Genomic DNA, 18,645 nt, shown 5'->3' with positions numbered 1-18,645 from the left:
TGTGAGTGGCTAAACAATGGACAAATGAGAATAATCGAGGTCCTGTTTCATTATTTTAATTAGGGATGGGCAAGCGTCATGCTGATTGTCCTGAAAATGAATTGGACTTTAAAAAAAGTAAGTTCTCCTCTCCCTCCGTCCCAAAGCAACCATTTGGGAGGGGAAACTTGACTTGGAGAAGTGGCAGAGGGCTCCCAAGGTGGCAGAGGGCTCCCAAGGACACAGAATCAAGCTCCATGCTCCCTGACAAGAAAAAAACAACTTCTGGCAGGCACAGATAGGCAAACTCAGCTCTCCAGATGTTTTGGGACTACAATTCCCATCATCCCTGACCACTGGTCCTGTTAGCTAGGGATCATGGGAGTTGTAGTCCCAAAACATCTGAAGGGCCAAGTTTGCCTATGCCTAACTTAGGGCTTTATAGGTCAATGCCTTGTACCTGGCATTGCACTGGAGTTATAAGAAACAACAGCAACAAAATATCAGTGCATATTTGTAATCGGTGGTTAAAATCGGTGCATTTCAGTCCACTATCTTAATATAAAATGGCACCCAGTGGTATCCAAACAGATGAAAACCCGCTTCTTCCATTTCAGGAACCATCATGCAAAATAGAGATTCAAAGGGTGCCTTTTCATGTAGTTTATATTGCACAAATCTTATTGTTGTAAACCTCTTTGATTATTTTACGACATAGTGGCAGTGCTTTTTTTCTAAAAATATGTTTAGGGGTACTCTCATTTTGACTCAAGGAAATCACAATTTTATAGTTCAAATCAGGGAAAATAAATACAGTAAATGGACAAAAGTACAAAATGTTTAGGGGTATGCGCCCCACTGCGTCCCCCCCCCCCAGAAAAAAGTACTGCATAGTGGTATGTAAATATTTTTATATAGCAATGTGCTCACTGCGGCAAGAGGGCAAGTTAGCGTGCTTGTTCAGTTTTGGCCCTTCTATATAATATTTTTTTAATATATGGCCAGCTGATGACAGAAATGATTACTTCACTGTAGATCTTAATAGCAGGGCAGCAGTTCAAGTTAAGATAAAATGCAGTTGCTTTATTTCCACACGACTCTGGAGTCGTAAGGCTTAAGAAAACAGCCAGCTGGCAATATTCTGAAATTCTTCTTGGCTTTAGGTGCTGATAAATAGAAGAGTTAGGGTTTTGTTTTTTTCCAGTTTGAAAGAATGCAATTACTCTCCCCCCTCCCCACCCCAAATCAAATACCTTTGCATGACTCTAAACTAGTACTGTCAGTCTTTTGCCTGAAGTGTGTGTCTTGTTTGCCAAAGAATAATGTCACGGCCCCTTCAACATAGTGCCCAGTCTAATGCAAAACCCAACAGACTCCTCTTGTGTAGGGTTACCATCTCTTTAATGGCTAGAACAGTCTTTATCAACTTGGTGCCATCCAGATGTTTTGAACTAGAGCTCCCACCAGCCCATCATAGGATGATGGGAGGGTTTGCCTCTCGACTGATAATGAAAGCAAGATGAATAGTGGACATAAACACCCAAAGAGGGACAATGTACTGTAGTGACCTAGCCTAGGTTGCTGAGCTTTGGGGGGGGGGACATCAGTGTGTGTGTGTGTGTGTGTGTGTGTGTGTGTGTGTTTTAAGCTTTTAAAAAAGGATTTCAAAAGCATTTTAAAAAATAAATAAATAAAAATCACCCTGCTTGCCATGCATCCGGGATTTCCTGGCCATTTTGCCGATTTGGCAAAAATCCGCCTGGATTCCATTTTCAGAGCCCCGTTCCTGGATATGGCAGCCCTAACCTAGCCTCTTCAATTCCCTGTTGAGCCCAAATCTCCATTAGGATGGAGTTGTCTCCCTAGAAATGGACTGGACAATAAGGAAAACTGAAACTAAAGGAAGGGAGACTACCTGTAACCCTTTTCAAATTGGTGGAAAACTTTAATTTGATTGACATATGGAGATTTAAGCACCCACTGGACAGATAATTCGCTTCTTTTTCAGAACCAAATCAGTCTGCCGGAAGAATCGACTCAGTTTTGCTATTTCCAGGGTCCAACATATTCTCCCTCAGTAATCTAAAATCAGTGGTAGAGCACATGCAAAAAGGACCCAGATCCCATCTGGCATCTCCAGATGGGACTACGAAATGTTCCTAATTAATACCCTGGAGAGCCACTTGCCAGTCCATGTAGACCTGTGTCAGAACTGTTGTAAAACAGGATCTACAAGAAATTTTGGAGCTGGATCTGAGTTCCTCTTTCTGGCTCTGCATTTTTCCTTATCAACACAAGGGTTGGTGACCATGAGGACTGGGAGGGCAGAAGGCAAAGAGCCCCGCAAGTAGGTGGAGCTGAAGCCATTGATAGGCAGAGACCATTCATTCTTGCTTTCTCCCCATCTTATATATTTTCTGAGAATCCTGCGGAAAAATACTCTCTCAAAGGACCTGCTGATGGCATTATACCATTGTACTGTTGAGAGTGTATTAACTTATGGTCTGTGTGTGAGGTTTGGGAGCTGCACGGTCAGGGAAAAAACAATGCTGTCCAGGGTTGTAAAGACTGCGGAGAGAATAATTGGGTGCACTCTTCCCACCTTGGATCAAATCTATGCTTCCAGGCGCCATAAGAAAGCTGCAGAGATAGTGCAGGATTGTGCACACCGGAGAAATGATCTCTTTCAGCTTCTGCCTTCTGGAAGAAGGTAATGGGTTATGAAGACTAGGACTAGCCGCCTGAGAAACAGTTTCTATGCAAATGCGATTTTGGTTTTAAATGCAGTCAGTGGCGTAGCGTGGGGGGTGCAGGGGGGGCGGGCCGCACCGGGCGCAACATCTGGGGTTAGGGCAAATCCATGGGTTAGGGGGCGCAAATCCACGGGTTAGGGGGCGCAAATCCACAGGTTAGGGGGCGCAAATTACTTGCCTTGCCCCGGGTGCTGACAACCCACGCTACACCACTGAATGCAGTGTAAGGTTGTCTCTATGTGAGTATAGTGTATTCAATTATGGGGTATCAGACTTTTAGGGGCTAACCAGGCTGGGATAGTTCGGATAGCAGGCTTGTTGGTTTTTGAATGTCTGATATAGATTTTTTCCCCTTCCAATTTCATTGTTCTGTATGGGACAGTGACAATAACGATTATCGTATCGTATCTTCCTACCTGCTTATCCCCCCCCCCCAAGCCAACACGTGAGGAGGAAGGGAGCTGACAGCCTGGTTCGACCTCAGGAACTGGTTGTTAAGAGGCAGGTGGGTGGAGACGGGCTGAGGGCATACTGAGATTGATGGGGCAGTACCCCATTTGCCATAACAGACCACCCTGCCCTGGGACAAGGTGTGACTATTTTGTATGCTAAGAGGGCACTATCCAAACTTCTGCTCACACTCGCACAGCACATTTGCCAAAAGTAAAGTGCCCGCAACCGATCTACATTTAAAGTGGTGTGGTTTGTTGTTGTTTAGTCGTTTAGTCGTGTCCGACTCTTCGTGACCCCATGGACCAGAGCACACCAGGCACTTCTGTCTTCCACTGCCTCCCGCAGTTTAGTCAAACTCATGCTGGTAGCCTCGAGAACACTGTCCAACCGTCTCGTCCTCTGTCGTCCCCTTCTCCTTGTGCCCTCCATCTTTCCCAACATCAGGGTCTTTTCCAGGGAGTCTTCTCTTCTCATGAGGTGGCCAAAGTATTGGAGCCTCAGCTTCAGGATCTGTCCTTCCAGTGAGCACTCAGGGCTGATTTCCTTCAGAATGGATAGGTTTGATCTTCTTGCAGTCCATGGGACTCTCAAGAGTATCATAATGAATCATAACATTTTGCCTATATGCAGTATTTCAAACTGAAGTAATATTTTTTAAAAATAAAATTGGCCAGTGTTAACGGTGGCTGATGTGCTTTAGGGTAATTGCAGCAAAGTCTTGTTATAACATCCTTGGCTTACTGAATGTCAACACTGTTAAAACGTTGGCCGTGCACTTGGTTTCTGCACAATCCTATTAATTCCCCTCCCTGCACACATTTTGATTCCCTTAAAGTGTAAAACTGGGCACAGTAGCTTTCTACCCGTTTTGTGTATGCTTTCACCAACTCCTCCTCCTGCTCATTGCCTCCCTAACTAGCTTTCTGGCATCCTTTTATTTAATTGCCGCATCTCTGCTAGCCTAAAGACTGCAGCACCTAGTCAAGGAGCTGTAGGGCTGAGGCCACTCGGAAGTTTAACCTCTTGCGACATTACAGTCGCGAAAAGCACAAAAGGGCTTTATTTATTTTAAAAGTGTACACTGGTGGTGACCCGGGAGGGGTGGCAGGAGAATTTTGAAAGTTGTGAATGAGGGAAGAGGAATTTTAATCCCAATCTTATCTCTATACAGTGGTACCTCGGGTTAAGTACTTAATTCGTTCCAGAGGTCCGTTCTTAACCTGAAACTGTTCTTAACCTGAGGCACCACTTTAGCTAATGGGGCCTCCCGCTGCCACTGGAGCACAAGTTCTGTTCTCATCCTGAAGCAAAGTTCTTAACCCAAGGTAATATTTCTGGGTTAGCGGAGTCTGTAACCTGAAGCGTATGTAACCTGAAGCGTATGTAACCCGAGGTACCACTGTATAGTCCATTCTGGTTTGCATCTGACTCTATTCATTTTATACTTGAGGGGATGGCTTCCTCCCCATCATACTGTCCGCAACAACTTAAGAACCAACACCCCCCAAAAAAATTGTATGGGTGCACCCACCATCTTGACAGTGTGTTGGGTTAGGGAAATGCCTTCTCTATCATGTTTCCCCATTTGTGAGACTCGTTTGTGGGACCCAGGGTTGCTTCCAGACAACCTGTTTGTTGAGCGTTTTGTCCTGATTTGTCTACAAGGAGGTTAGACTATGCCAGTTATTTCTTGAGCTTTCATTCTGATTTGTTGGTGGGGTGGTTATACAATGTTGTGTTAAGGTGGAGCCCGAAACAACTTCCATTTGCTGGTATGTAATTGAATCCTGGGAGAAAATAGGCACATTTCAGAGTGTCCTTACACTAAAGTCTTTCAGGCATCAGGTGATCTTTACCACTCTTAACTGTATTTAAAGCATTTTTACTGTTTTAGAATACTTTGCAGGTGAGGGACAGGGTATTGTGGATGTGTTTGCTGCCCTGGGTTTCTTTGGGAAGAAAGGTGGGATATAAATTCAATGAATAAAATAATAATAATTTTTATTTCCCTGAGCTTTTAACTTCCGATGCATTTTCTTTTTTTAAAAAAATCTGCTGTGATTTATACTGTTGTCAGTAGTGGTTCTCCTGATTATTACTTTTATGAGGTATTGTCATCTGCCCAGGAAATGAATCAACCTGTCTTGAACCTCCTGGCATTAATTGCTTTAATTCTTGTACTGTTTTAATGGGCTTGTTTTATTTCACATTTTAATTGTGGAGATTTCGCTGAATGTTTTGATGGAATTTTTTCATTGTGCATTTTAATGAATGTATGTTTGTATTTTATTTTATTTTTTGCAATTGGTTTTACACTTTGTAAGTTGCTTAGAAACCACTTTGGCGATGAAGCGGTATACAAATGAATACGACCCCTACTAATAAATACTTTTTTAAAACAAAAAAACCCTACGCACACAAACACAGTGTTGTGATTTCATTTGCATTGTTGTAACCAGTTACTGTAACTGGATTCTCCCGAATGCTTGCTTGTGTGATTGTGAAGTCTGGCTGCTATTGCTTGTTGTGCTGCGGTGTGTATGCACATCTTCAAGCTGACACTAGTTTGTCAAATTTGAACCTTGGCATAATTTTTACTGAGTTTTTCTTCCTTCCTTTCTTTACATGCTGAGCTGTATGACTTGTGTTCTCCATGCCACATTCCTCTGGATTATCCTGTAACATGGGGCATTCTTCCTTCTTCTGCCCCACCCTATAAATACTTAGTATATATATAAAATCCTAAATGGCAGCTCATGTTATCTTAAGCCTGCATAAAAGTTAAGAGTGAGGTGTGGTATGGAAAGCACACTTGTTGTCTTAGCTCTGCTGAGTCAAGAAAAGGGATAAACCAATATAGGCTTAGTCATACAATCAAGCCTAACCTTACCTCATTTTATTTTATTTTATTGAAAATAAATAACGAAATATCCATACCTGTGCAAAAAAACCCAAAGCATTCTCAAACTGCTTTTCTCCCCCCCCTCCCGCTCCTTTTTACAGGTCTTCAGAAGACAAGGGATATCTTCAAAGTGCATTTCCACACCCAAACATGTTCCTGACCAGCTGCTTAGTGGCCTTGGTGTTTATGCTCCCTGCTGTACAAATGGGTAAGTCTGGATGGATTTAATTGAATGGTCACAATATTCGTTTTATTTTCCACATTTTGTGTTCTGCTTTTTTTATATATATATCATGAGGGGTTCTTAAGTCAGGCTGCAAATAAAAATTCAAAAAAATGTTTGTATATATAATAAAAAATAATAATTTTATTATTTGCAGCCCGCCCATCTGACTGGGTTTTCCCAGCCACTCTGGGCGGCTTCCAGCACATACAAAAACATAGTAAAACATTATAACATTAAAAACTTCCCATTTAATTTAATGGGATTCATAAATTGCACATAACCCCAAAGTGCTAGGAACGCCCTCCTTTTTATTTATTTGCTTGTTTCAAAAAATGACAACTACAATGACATACACACACACACAAATCTTTTTTTAAAATTGGCACATAAATATTAATAGTTTTATTCTGGAAAGGGAGAGTCACCTGTTTTGCTCCCCCCCCCCAGCAGATAATTCAAAAAGCTTAAAGGTATTTGTATGGGTCTCTGTAGTTTCTCAGTCACTGGGCAGCTTTAAAACTCATCTCAGGGCCAAAAGAGCTTTAAAGTTCTTCTAAGTTCATGTTTTTCTAAATTTACACGGGTGGTATGGGTGCTCAAGCCATTAAATATGGAGTGCTAGAGTTTGTTTCAGTGAAAATGCTGCTTATCCCATAGGTTCAAAGTGGGTGGATTAGGATTTTAAAGTACCTCCCCCTACAACTCATCACTCCCTCAAACCCCCAGAACCTGCATATTATTGAACATATTTTTCTTTTGTCTTCCTTGGTTTCTATTCTTCATGTCTTCCATTGTGGAGCTCAGGGTGACATTTGTGGGGCCACTGTCAGATGTCTCATCCAGACCCAGACCAGACCCAGCCCTGCTTCGTTTCAGCAAAGTTTCTGCTGTACAGTGGTACCTTGGGTTACAGACGCTTCAGTTTATAGACTCCACTAACCCAGAAATAGTACCTCAGGTTAAGAACTTTGCTTCAGGATGAGAACAGAAATTGCACAGCGGCGGTGCATCGACAGTGGAAGGCGCCATTAGCTAAAGTGGTACCTCAGGTTAAGAACAGTTTCAGGTTAAGAACAGACCTCCAGAACAAATTAAGTTCTTAACCCGAGGTACCACTGTATCTACTCTTTAGAACAGAGGTTTTCAACCTTTTTGAGTCCACGGCTCCCTTGACCAGCGACATTCTTTCTGAGGCACCCCTGTGGGGCCCAAGAGCCCAGTTATGTCACCCCTTGCCTGCAGAGCTGGCAGCCTCTCACCCTTTTTCGAACACCCTTCCTTGTGGAGGGTTCCCTCAGCCTCCTCTCCCTGCTCCTTGGGAGTCCTCTGCCACCCCTGGTCTCTGAGCTACCCACCCCCTCCCCAAATAGAGGTTCCTCCCAGAGGCATCATTCGCCTTCGGAGCATATAGCCAGGGCTGCTGCAATAAACATCATCCAGCCCAGATGCTGAGGTCCAGCTCCAAGGGCCTTCTGGCGGTTCCCTCGCTGCGAGAAGTGAGGTTACAGGGAACCAGGCAGAGGGCCTTCTTGGTGGTGGCGCCCGCCCTGTGGAACACCCTCCCAGCAGATGTCAAGGCAATAAACAACTATTTTATTTTTAAAAGACAACTTCCTGTTTACGGAAGCTTTTAATGTCTGATGCTGTATTGTTTTTAATATTCTCTTGGAAGCCACCCAGAGTGGCTGGGGAAACCCAGCCAGATAGGCGGGGTATAAATAATAATTTTTTATATTATGCAAGCCTTTGGGAGACAGAGATGTGAGAGGGCAGAGGAGGAGGGAGGGAAGAGGGACATAGACCACGGTTGCCCACGGCACCCCTGACCATCATTCTAGGCACCCCAGGGTGCCACGACACACTGGTTGAAAACCACTGCTTTGGAACAGGAGGTGCTCTGCAGGTGTTTCTGAACTCCAACTCCTGTCATCCCCAGCCTGTGCGGGTGATGGACAGGGAAGAGGGAAAATGAAGTCCATCAACATCTGGAGAGCAGTTGCTTCCCCCCTGCCTTTAGAACATGCCCTGTTTTCATGAAACACATTTCCAGAAATGAACGCTCAGAATTCAAAATTGCTACTCTCTCGTTAACTACCTGTTTTGCTTCTCGGGCTCAGGAAGTTTTCATCAGGAAGCAAAAAACTAACGCTATACTCGGGCCCATTGTTTTTAATCCCTGCGCAATGACAGAGGAGGGATAGAATACAATCTGACCTAGGAGAAGGGAGAGAAGAGGAAATTCTCAGCTGGGTGTGAAATTTCATCTGGGATGGAGGAGAGATGCAGAGATGCACCTTGTAAAACTGTCTCTCTCCCTGGCAGAGAGCAGGCAGGCAGTTCTTTGATTTGCTTCCTAAGCCCTAACCACCCACCATCTGTGTTAGGTGAAATTCTCTCATGCAGTTCTTGAATTATTTGCTGAAGCTGTCATTACTATAGGCTATTAAAACTGTCCCTTCTGCTCATACAGCTGTGCATCTCCTTCTAGGAGCCCGAACAGGTGTTCCCTGAAATATTTTTATAGCCCAATCAGCAGAGCATCTAATCTTCCTTTCATTAGTTTGTTCGTTAATGATCCCTTTAGCTCATCATTCGGTTTCCAAGAGCAGCCAGGCAGATGCCAAAAAGGGAGTTTAGAAGAGGACACGAGGGGGAGACCCAACTCCTGAAGTTTTTGGCCCCTGGTATTCAGAGTTTGTCTAACACTGAGCCTAGTACAGTGGTACCTCGGGTTACAGATGCTTCAGGTTACAGACTCTGCTAACCCAGAAAAGTATCTTGGGTTAAGAACTTTGCTTCAGGATAAGAACAGAAATTGCGTGGTGGTGGTGCAGCGGCAGCGGGAGGCCCCATTAGCTAAAGTGGTACCTCAGGTTAAGAACAGTTTTAGGTTAAGAATGGACCTCTGGAATGAATTAAGTTCTTAACCAGAGGTACCCCTGTATCTATAATTTAGGAAGCCAGGTGTGGAAGTGCGGGACACCCAAATATTATGCAGTGGTTTCAGAATATTCTAGGGTTCCTCAGGTTTGCAGAAGTATATCTTTTTTTTCCGTTTTTTAAAAATATGAAACAAATTATTTCACATATAACAACATCATACAGATAACCTAGCTTCTGGGTTAAGCTGGGATATTGCATTGCATAGTATATATTTTTTGTAATGTGTTATTTTTAAAAAAGTAAATTACAGTCTGGTAGGAATCTGTGAACTCTCTGGACCTTTGAATGTTAAGGCTGTCAGTCGAAGGGAAGAAGGAAAACAAAGGGAGGATATTTTGCCTCTGTGGTAACCTGGAGGGGAGGATTAGGGTGTGCGACAAATGAGATTTGTTTTATTCACTTATTTATATATTTCAGAGTTAAATCCTGCTCTTCTTTCCCAAAGGGAATCCAGGGCATCTTGCAATGATAAAATTACATAAAACAATTCAAAACAATATTGTAATTTTTTGCATTCAGCGGTTAAAACCAGCATAATGAAATATATTAAAACTGACCTGCAGAATTGCGCAAGGGGAATGCTGATCAAAGCCAACCATTAATATTTTACAGGACAGAAATTAACAGAATGAAAGTTGGTTTGAGTTTTGTTCTGCTATTTACTTACTATTTTTAAATTACTGGAAGTTAGAAACATTTCCGGATTTATTTTAAATCACTCAAAGATCTACAAAGAGATCCCGTGTCCATGCCTGTTCTATGGAACTCATAAGAACGTATGAACTCTGTCCTTTAGAGCTGGTCACTTGAGGCTAGAGAAGAGCGAAGGTGGATTCAGTCGAGAAACCACAGGCTAGGAGATTGACTGATCCCTTTCCAGGGTCTCTTTCAGCCCTGGACTTGTTTGTTTTTTTGGAATGTGACAGGAAACTCAATGCAGATGGAGAGAGTTTGTTTAGAATTCTCAATTTATCTTTCCAATGGCACAAGAAAAGAAAAGAAAAACACACACAGCAGTATGACTCTTGTCAGTCAGAGAATTTCCTGAATAGTTGCAGTGGAAAGTATTTACAGGGCAAAAGAATGAAATGTGATCCTCCTTTCAGAGAGACTTGGCAGGGAGGAATTGGGGTTGGTTGTCAGGTTAATTTTAAAGGACACATCTGGACCATACAATTAAAGCACCTCAATACCACTTTAAACAGTCGTGGCTTCTCCCCCAGGGAATTCTGGGAACTGTAGTTTGTTAAGGCTGCTGAGAGTCGCCAGGAGACCCCTATTCCCCTCTCAGAGCTACAATTCCCAGAGCTCCCTGGGAAAAGGGATTGATTAAGGCACTCTGGGAATCCATTGATTCCAGTAAGTCTACTCTGAGCATGTTGAGTGTCAATCTCTAATTCAGTTTGCGCATTGGAAAGCACACTGGCTCCCAACCCCAGCTCACTGCCAATCCAAACAGTAAACATTATCAGAACAATGCAGTCCTATGCATGTTTACTTGGAAGTAATTCCCACTGTGCTCAGCAGAACTGACTCCCAGCAAAGTGTACAGAGAATTGTAGACTGAATATGTGTTGAGTTGCACCGGATCTTCTTTAAGTGGAGTATGACATGCATTGAGGGTCCTTATACAGTACTTGTACAGCGGTACCTCGGGTTACATACGCTTCAGGTTACATACGCTTCAGTTACAGACTCTGCTAACCCAGAAATAGTACCTCGGGTTGTGAACTTTGCTTCAGGATGAGAACAGAAATCGTGCTCTGGCAGTGCAGTGGCAGCAGGAGGCCCCATTAGCTAAAGTGGTGCTTCAGGTTAAGAACAGTTTCAGGTTAAGAACGGACCTCCAGAACGAATTAAGTACTTAACCCGAGGTACCACTGTACTTCAAAGACCATACGGTGACCCTGGGGGAGTTCCTAGTTGATGTGCATCAGCAGAGCTCCCCCTTCTGGTGATTAACCCTTCCAAGACTCCTGCAGATGGGCAGGAGTCAGATATAGTTGTGTGGTTTCCAATGCCCTAAGCCAATACCACTCACATTCTGTAACCAACAAAGTTGTGGCCTTTTTTGTCCATTAACCTAAAATACTGTTTCATGTGTCTTTATTCCACTTCCTGGGAGGGTTTGGGACCTTGCCACGAAATGAAGATTAATTCTATGGAACGCCCAGTTATGGATCATTTTGACTATTAAGTCTTTTTCCAAATATGTCCCAATTAGTTCTAAGTCATTGAGAAAGGTTTTCAAAGAAATCTTCCTTGGGAAGTGTGCCCAAATAAATCCCCCCTGTTCAGCTTATTTGCTGATCAGCTAAAATAATTCTTACCAGCTCCTGATGAACAATTAGAATTATTTGGACCCATTCCCCAAAGAAAATTGCTTTGAGAACACTTCCCCAAGGACTTGGGACTAATTGGGAAATATTTGAAAAACACTTGGCGGTTGAAACAGATCTATAACTGCTTGTTCCTTAGTATTATGGACATTGTCCTATTTTCATGTGTTTGTTCTTCCAAGTACGTTGCAAGTATATTTATATATTGGTAGGTTTTACTGCTTACTTCTTTAAGTACAGCCAGTTCCACTGCAAGATTAAATATGCTTAAGCATTCTTGGTTTTTATTTAAAGAGAACGATTACAGCCCGCTTAATAAAATGGCTGCTTCAGAAGCCAATAGGGAAGAGCCTAAATTGTAAAGTTTAGGGTGCATAGCAGACAAAGAATAAACTTCAGGGTTTCTGTGCGCATGCATGTGTAGCCTGTGAGGCTGCTTTGTCATTGGTATAGACAGTACTGAGTTAGACGGACCAATGTTCTTCCACCTGGAGTCCACAGAAGTGAGTGGACTACAACTCCCATCATCCTTCACCATTGGGCTAAGCTGGCTATGGATGATGGGGGACCCCAGGTTGAAGAACACTGGCCTACAGGCTTCCTTCTCCCTGCCCTACCTGGAGATGCCAAGACTGGACTTGGGTCTTTCTGCATGCAAAGCCGGTGCTCTACCATGGAGCGATGGTCCTTTCCCAAAGAGGTGGCAGAAGTGGGGTGGTGGAACTTGGAGTGCGAGAAGAGGGTTATAAAATACTATACAAAGTGGTGCCGATGTTCAGCTGTAAAATGTTGAATGGTATGTGATTAGAGTGTTGGACTAGGACCTGGGTGGATGAGGGTTCAAATCCCCAATCAGCCATGAAGCTGGGCCAGTCACTGTCTCTCAGTCCAACCTAACGGGCTGGGCTGTTGTTAGGATAAAATAAAGATGGGGTAATAATAAATTTTTATTTATACCCCGCCCTCCCCGGCCAAGACCAGGCTCAGGGCGGCTAACACTGAATATAGATACAGTAAAAACATTTTAAAAACAACAACAGTTGATTAAAATATAAGTTAGAATACAGCTTAAAATGCAGCCTCATTTTAGTGGTAGCCTATAGATCAAAGCCATAAGGGAAGAAAACGTCAAATATTCACCGGGGCCAACTATCCATGCTGGTCTTACATGGGCCAGCAAAAAGAGCCGAGGGGAAAGTGATATACAAATCCCATATAAGGGGTTCCATCAAAATAATAAATAAATGGGGGGGGTAGACTGAGTCTAACCCAAAGGCCGGGTGGAACAGCTCCGTCTTGCAGGCCCTGCTGAAAGATGTCAAATCCCCCAGGGCTCTGATCTTCTGCGGTAGGGTGTTCCACCAGGCCGGGGCCAGAGCTGAAAAGGTCCTGGCCCTGGTTGAGGCCAATCTAACCTCCTTGGGATGCTGTCCATGTAGAAAGACTGGGCCATTATAAAGAGATTTAGTGGTTCTTAATTGATCGGTGATGTGGTAGTGTTGTATAGTATTATTTATGCAAATTGATTTTTTTCTGGAGTTAAAGATCTGACTGGGAGAAACCTTGTTATGTTGAGCTCGTATTTTGCACAATTTGTAAACGGTATCTGTTTGATAATGTGTGGTTTGCTATGCCTAATAAAGGATATTTGAATCTAACCTCCTTGGGGCTCGGGACTTCCAAAGTGTTGTTATTTATGGACCTTAAGGTCCTCCGCGGTGCATACCAGGAGAGGCGGTCCCGTAGGTACAAGGGTCCTAGGTACAAGGGAAGAGCCACATATGGCACCTCGAGCTCCTTGGAGGAATTGTGGGGTGAAAGCACAATAATACTGTGATGAGCCAGGCCTTTTGCCTGCCAAACGTGGTGTCATTTTACCCATTATGCCTAGTGACAGACAAATTCATGTCGTTCACTGCTTCCTTTGCTTATCCCTGCAGGAGCAGCCTCATCCTGTCCTGACCTGGATCCAGAGCTGGAAGTCTGGAACCCTGGGCATGACGAAGATAACCAGGTGAACATCAGCGAAGGCCGGAAGCTCCTCTTATCGTCTTCTGCCACGGTCCATTCTATCAACATCACAAATGGAGGTGAGCTTAGCTTGCCAAAAACAAAGTTAATAGTTGGGTAAATTGGCTGTGGCATTACGTTGCCTTGGAGGGAAACCTCTGCAAAAAATAAAAATAAAATTTCAAAGCAGCTTACACACACTCAGGATTGAATGCTTCCCCTCTACACACACACACACACACACACACACACACACACACATGAAAATAAATCCACTTAATAGGCAGCATATCCAGGAGAACCACAGCTTTGGGATGTTGCGGCGCATGAAATTCGATCGGCTATGTTGTGTGCATCTGAACTTGTTTTGCTTTTCTGCCTGGCGAAATTGCAAAGGCGACCCAACATGTTTGATCACTGCTGCTTGGTGACTTCCTCTTTCGACGCCCTGCTAATTATGCACGTTGCATGTAATTACAAGATGGGGCAGAGGCACAAACTGCTATAAAAAGGCACCCTGGTGCTGTCAGCAGTGGCTGGTAGCGTCAACCAACGCGATCCATGTGAGCTTTTTGCTTCGCAAGTGCTTCTCTGCTTGTAGAACAACATGGCTCACGTTGCATCAGTCGATTTGCATGGAGGAGGACTTGGAGAGGATTAGTACTGCCCTGGATGCACTCTGTCATGCTCCCTTTCAAACTCTGATTCAAAGGTCTTACTCGCAATGTTGAAATAGACTTTTATTCTGTCCTTGAGACTGATCAATACTTCTTTGCCTTTGCTGAGCAGGGCCAACATTAAGAAGCAATGCTACGGATAGTCATATTCTGTGCCAACAGCTTAAAGCAGAATTGAGCACTCTGAAACTCTCAGCTTTCAAAGGATTATTATAATATATATTTTTAAAACCAAGTTTCTTGTCTTTATGGCAAAGTGTGAGGCTATTTGTCCGCTGAAATTGCAAGAGGTTGGTTTGGCAACTGGGAGGTGCTGAGTAAGACTTGCTATGATCTGACTGTAGATTCCTCCTCCTTGTGACTATCGGAAGCGAAATAACATATCTGTATAATTTAATATATGTTGGTGTCAGAATTCAGGTTTTCTTAGTGCAAAGCAGACACTGAATCAGGGCTATAAGCCAGGCATAGGCAAACTCTGGCCCTCCAGATGTTTGGGACTACAGTTCCCATCATCCCTAGCTAACAGGACCAGTGGTCAGGGAGGATGGGAATTGTAGTCCCAAACATCTGGAGGGCCAGAGTTTGCCTGTGCCTGCTATAAGCCATGGTGTGCATGGGCTTAAGAAGAAAACAACCCTGATGTTCCCAAGGTGCAAATATCTAGGCTCGAAAGCAGATTGCATAGATATATTCACAGCGGGGGAAGATGCTAATCCACCTCAGGCAGCAAAATGTTTGGGGCCGGCCCTGACAATGCCACATTCACATGTGAAACGCGTTTTCTAGCCTGTACTGAAAGTTTGAGATACACAGAGCCTTCCTTTGTCCGTGGAAATCTTTAGAGACATTTAGAGGGGAAGAGGCCATAGCTTAGTGGTAGAGTATCTGCTTTGCATGCAGACATTTCCAGTTTCAATCCTTGGCATGTCCAAGTAGGGCTGGGACAGGAATCTGCCTGAAATCCTGGAAAACTGCTGCCAGTCCGTGTAGACAACACTCAGCAAAAATGACCATTTGTCTGACTCAATATAAGGCAGCTTCCAATGTACGTGCAGCAGATTTAAAATAAAATTAAAAATCAGAAAACCAGAAAGGACCCAATATGGGGTTTTTCACAGTTAAAGCAATAAAGACATGTTTACGTTGTGCCTTATTAAAAGTGGCAAAATTAGGAAACCCAAACTCATGTAGTAAATAAAAGGATACTCTGAATTCTGGTTGATTTAAATCTTACCACACCATCAAAGCAAAACTCTTTTTTTTTTCCCCTTCAGGAAAGCTAGTGATTAAAGACAACACAGGCCCTATTGTTTTGCGCACTCGACATATTTTGATCGAAAATGATGGAGAGCTTCATGTTGGGAGTGAGAGCTGTCCTTTCCGGAGCAACCTGACAATCATCTTGTATGGGCGGTATGTAATTAGACAGACTTCATCCCATAATTTTGAAGATTAGACTTCCTAGGCCCCTTAACACACAAACACACACACACTGATCCAAGCTCCCTCATGAGCTCTTGGCAGGAGAGTTGCTATGGTAGTGTTGGCATAAAGACAATGGCTCTGAGGCGCTAATCTCCTGAGAGGTATCTGGGAGTATCGTGGCAGGACAAAGACCACACCCAAAATCTAACAGGTTTATAAAAACATTATTCCAAGTATAGAAAGCACAGGAAGGATTATCTTTGGGGTACTGTAAAAATTAAACCACATCTAGGACAATGATAAATGCATAAGGTTGCATCTATTAGCAGTCATACTAAGAGTAGACCCACTTGAAAGAATAGGCCCAATTGTTGTTGTTGTTTAGTCGTTTAGTTGTGTCCGATTCTTCGTGACCCCATGGACCAGAGCATGCCAGGCACTCCTGTCTTCCACTGCCTCCCGCAGTTTGGTCAAACTCATGCTGGTAGCTTCAAGAACACTGTCCATCCATCTCTTCCTCTGTCGTCCCCTTCTCCTTGTGCCCTCCATCTTTCCCAACATCAGGGTCTTTTCCAGGGAGTCTTCTCTTCTCATGAGGTGGCCAAAGTATTGGAGCCTCAGTTTCAGGATCTGTCCTTCCAGTGAGCACGCAGGGCTGATTTCCTTCAGAATGGATAGATTTGATCTTCTTGCAGTCCATGGGACTCTCAATTAACTTGGGTCTATTAATTTCAGTGGGTCTACCCTAAGACGGACTTAATTGGATGCCACCTGTACAATTCACACAATATATATTATCACAATGGTGTGATTTTTGGACACCATTTCAGATGCAAACAAATACTAATTCAGAGTAGCCAAGGAACAGCAGCAAATGCTTAGTTGTTTAATTTAGTATTATCATTATTCTGTTACTGTCTAGGAGAGGCGCTTATGGGGTTTTCTGCCTCTGGTGCCAAAATAACTTGGTCCACCTTGTGTACAATGCGCTTTGGCTAGGAGGAATGTGCTGACCTGCCACAGGCAGCAAAATGTTTAGAGACGGCCCTTACAATTCCACATTCACCTGTGATGTCTTATTTCCTTCAAGGAACCAATACTTAAAGCGTGTCGCTTTTCAGAAGATCTAAGCAAAATATGAGTACTACCAAGATCTAGCTAGATGGTTATAAATTCTGTAGACCTTCACATTTGTATTTATGTACTCAAATGATCTAGTTCTTCTTTAACCCCGTAGTGCTGATGATGGCAGCCAACCAGACAGTTACTTTGGAAAGAAGTATATTGGGGTGATCGATGGTGGGACTCTTGAGGTCCATGGTGAGAGGAAGCTATCGTGGACTTTCCTAAACAAGACCCTGAACCCAGGTGGCATGCAAGAAGGAGGCTACTACTTTGAACGAAGCTGGGGACATCGTGGTGTTATTGTCCATGTCATTGACCCGAACACAGGGACAGTTGTCCATTCTGATCGGTGAGTCACTCTCTTAATTCCAATTCTACTCAGTTTCTCTTTCTTACAGCCTTGAGTGCAATTCTCCACATTTCCACATCAATCTGATTTTTTTAAAGTCCCCATGAAACCCACCATTTTAATGCGATTTCCCCCGAACATACACATTTGTCTACGCAGTTTTACCTGATACGTGCATTTTTGCAAAACGATTTCCCCTAACCAAATATATTTCTGTTATTATGTTATTTTCACAAATAGATGCACTTTGATACACCCTTTACTCTAGTGTGTGCATTTCCATACACAATGCTTGGCCAGAGAACTGGATTGCAAAATTCAGAGAAGTGTGAATTTTTAAGGATGGCTGCGATTTAGTCTACACCGGGTCCCTTCAAACTCTTATGATTCTATATATCACAAAACATACTCTTTTGTAAAGTGCAATTTGGGCAGATTTGCCTTTAATTGTGAACCAACTTGAATTTCTCCCCACCCCACGTTAACTGTGAATATTTTAATCAGCATAGACGAATTTTACCAAGTGCTACTTTATCTTTTCTTTGTGCTCTTTGTAGCTGAACCCACTGGGATCTGTACCTTTATAGAGCTAGCTTTAGCTGACACAGGTCCTTAATATATGCGTGCTCAAAAAATCCCCCTCCCATGCACTTCTTTTTCCAATTGCCACACTAGCAGCATCTAAGGAGAATGCTAGTAATGGGACTCTCTAGGAATTCTCTGTGTTGATTTATTGGATACTTTACTGCACGTACATGAAACAGATGTATACCCAGATGGGCTGATAAGGGCCTATTCTGCCGTGGCTCCCTCTCTCAGGAATTCACTCATCTTCTGGAGGTCAGACGTGAGTCAGCCAAGCATGCCGCCCCCCTTGGGGAATGAAGACTTTTCCTGGTGGAATGATTGCTTTAATGTACTGCTGCTTGCTTAGGCTGCTGACTTCGGAGCTGTGATATTGCTTCTTTCTGTGCTTCTACCTAGACAGTAGGTTCTACCTAGACAGGTGGTTCATACCTCCAAAACGAAGGGACGAGCAACCTACAAGTCACATTTTTAGACTGTGTGGACAAGCCCTGTGTATTGCTAATGAGTTTTTGTGTACTGCATTAATGATTCTGCTTGTGAGACACATTGGCAAGCTCTGTAAAGCATTGGGTCCCTCCAAATTAAGAGGGGCTTTTTGAGGGTATGTTCCGCAACGTGTCACTGACGTAGTAATAGGGCCTGGGTGGTGGATTTATACTGGCCCATCTACACATAATTCCGCTTCATTAGTTGTTCTGCGATGCTTCCATGGGGCTGTTGCATTATTGCTGTCTGAAGGGGCACTCTTGCACTACAGCATAACAAGAGCTGGACAAAAAAAAGAAACTAGAACATTTGTGGTGTAAATAGTTACAGGATTTCAGCAGGAACTTGCAGGGTATGCACTAATTGGAAATGAAGCACCCCAGAATG

The 18,645-nt window shown here is 43.4% G+C and overlaps 1 protein-coding gene across 6 annotated transcripts in view; it reads left to right on the top strand.

Moving 5' to 3' along the window:
* CEMIP (cell migration inducing hyaluronidase 1) overlaps positions 1 to 18,645 on the top strand; it is a 173,929-nt gene that overhangs the window by 89,953 nt on the left and 65,331 nt on the right. For all 6 annotated transcript variants that reach the window (XM_083586230.1, XM_083586229.1, XM_083586231.1 and 3 more), the window contains exons 2-5: positions 6,189 to 6,295; positions 13,536 to 13,685; positions 15,560 to 15,698; positions 16,948 to 17,184. In XM_083586230.1, the coding sequence (XP_083442356.1) occupies positions 6,238 to 6,295; positions 13,536 to 13,685; positions 15,560 to 15,698; positions 16,948 to 17,184 (584 nt within the window). In that variant the 5' untranslated portion in view covers positions 6,189 to 6,237. The remainder of the gene's footprint in view (positions 1 to 6,188; positions 6,296 to 13,535; positions 13,686 to 15,559; positions 15,699 to 16,947; positions 17,185 to 18,645) is intronic.

Source organism: Podarcis filfolensis, assembly GCF_964270895.1.
Source record: "Podarcis filfolensis genome assembly, chromosome: 14".
Lineage (NCBI taxonomy): Eukaryota > Metazoa > Chordata > Lepidosauria > Squamata > Lacertidae > Podarcis > Podarcis filfolensis.
Note: the sequence above shows the minus strand (reverse complement) of the source record. Positions and strands in the feature narration are given on the sequence as shown.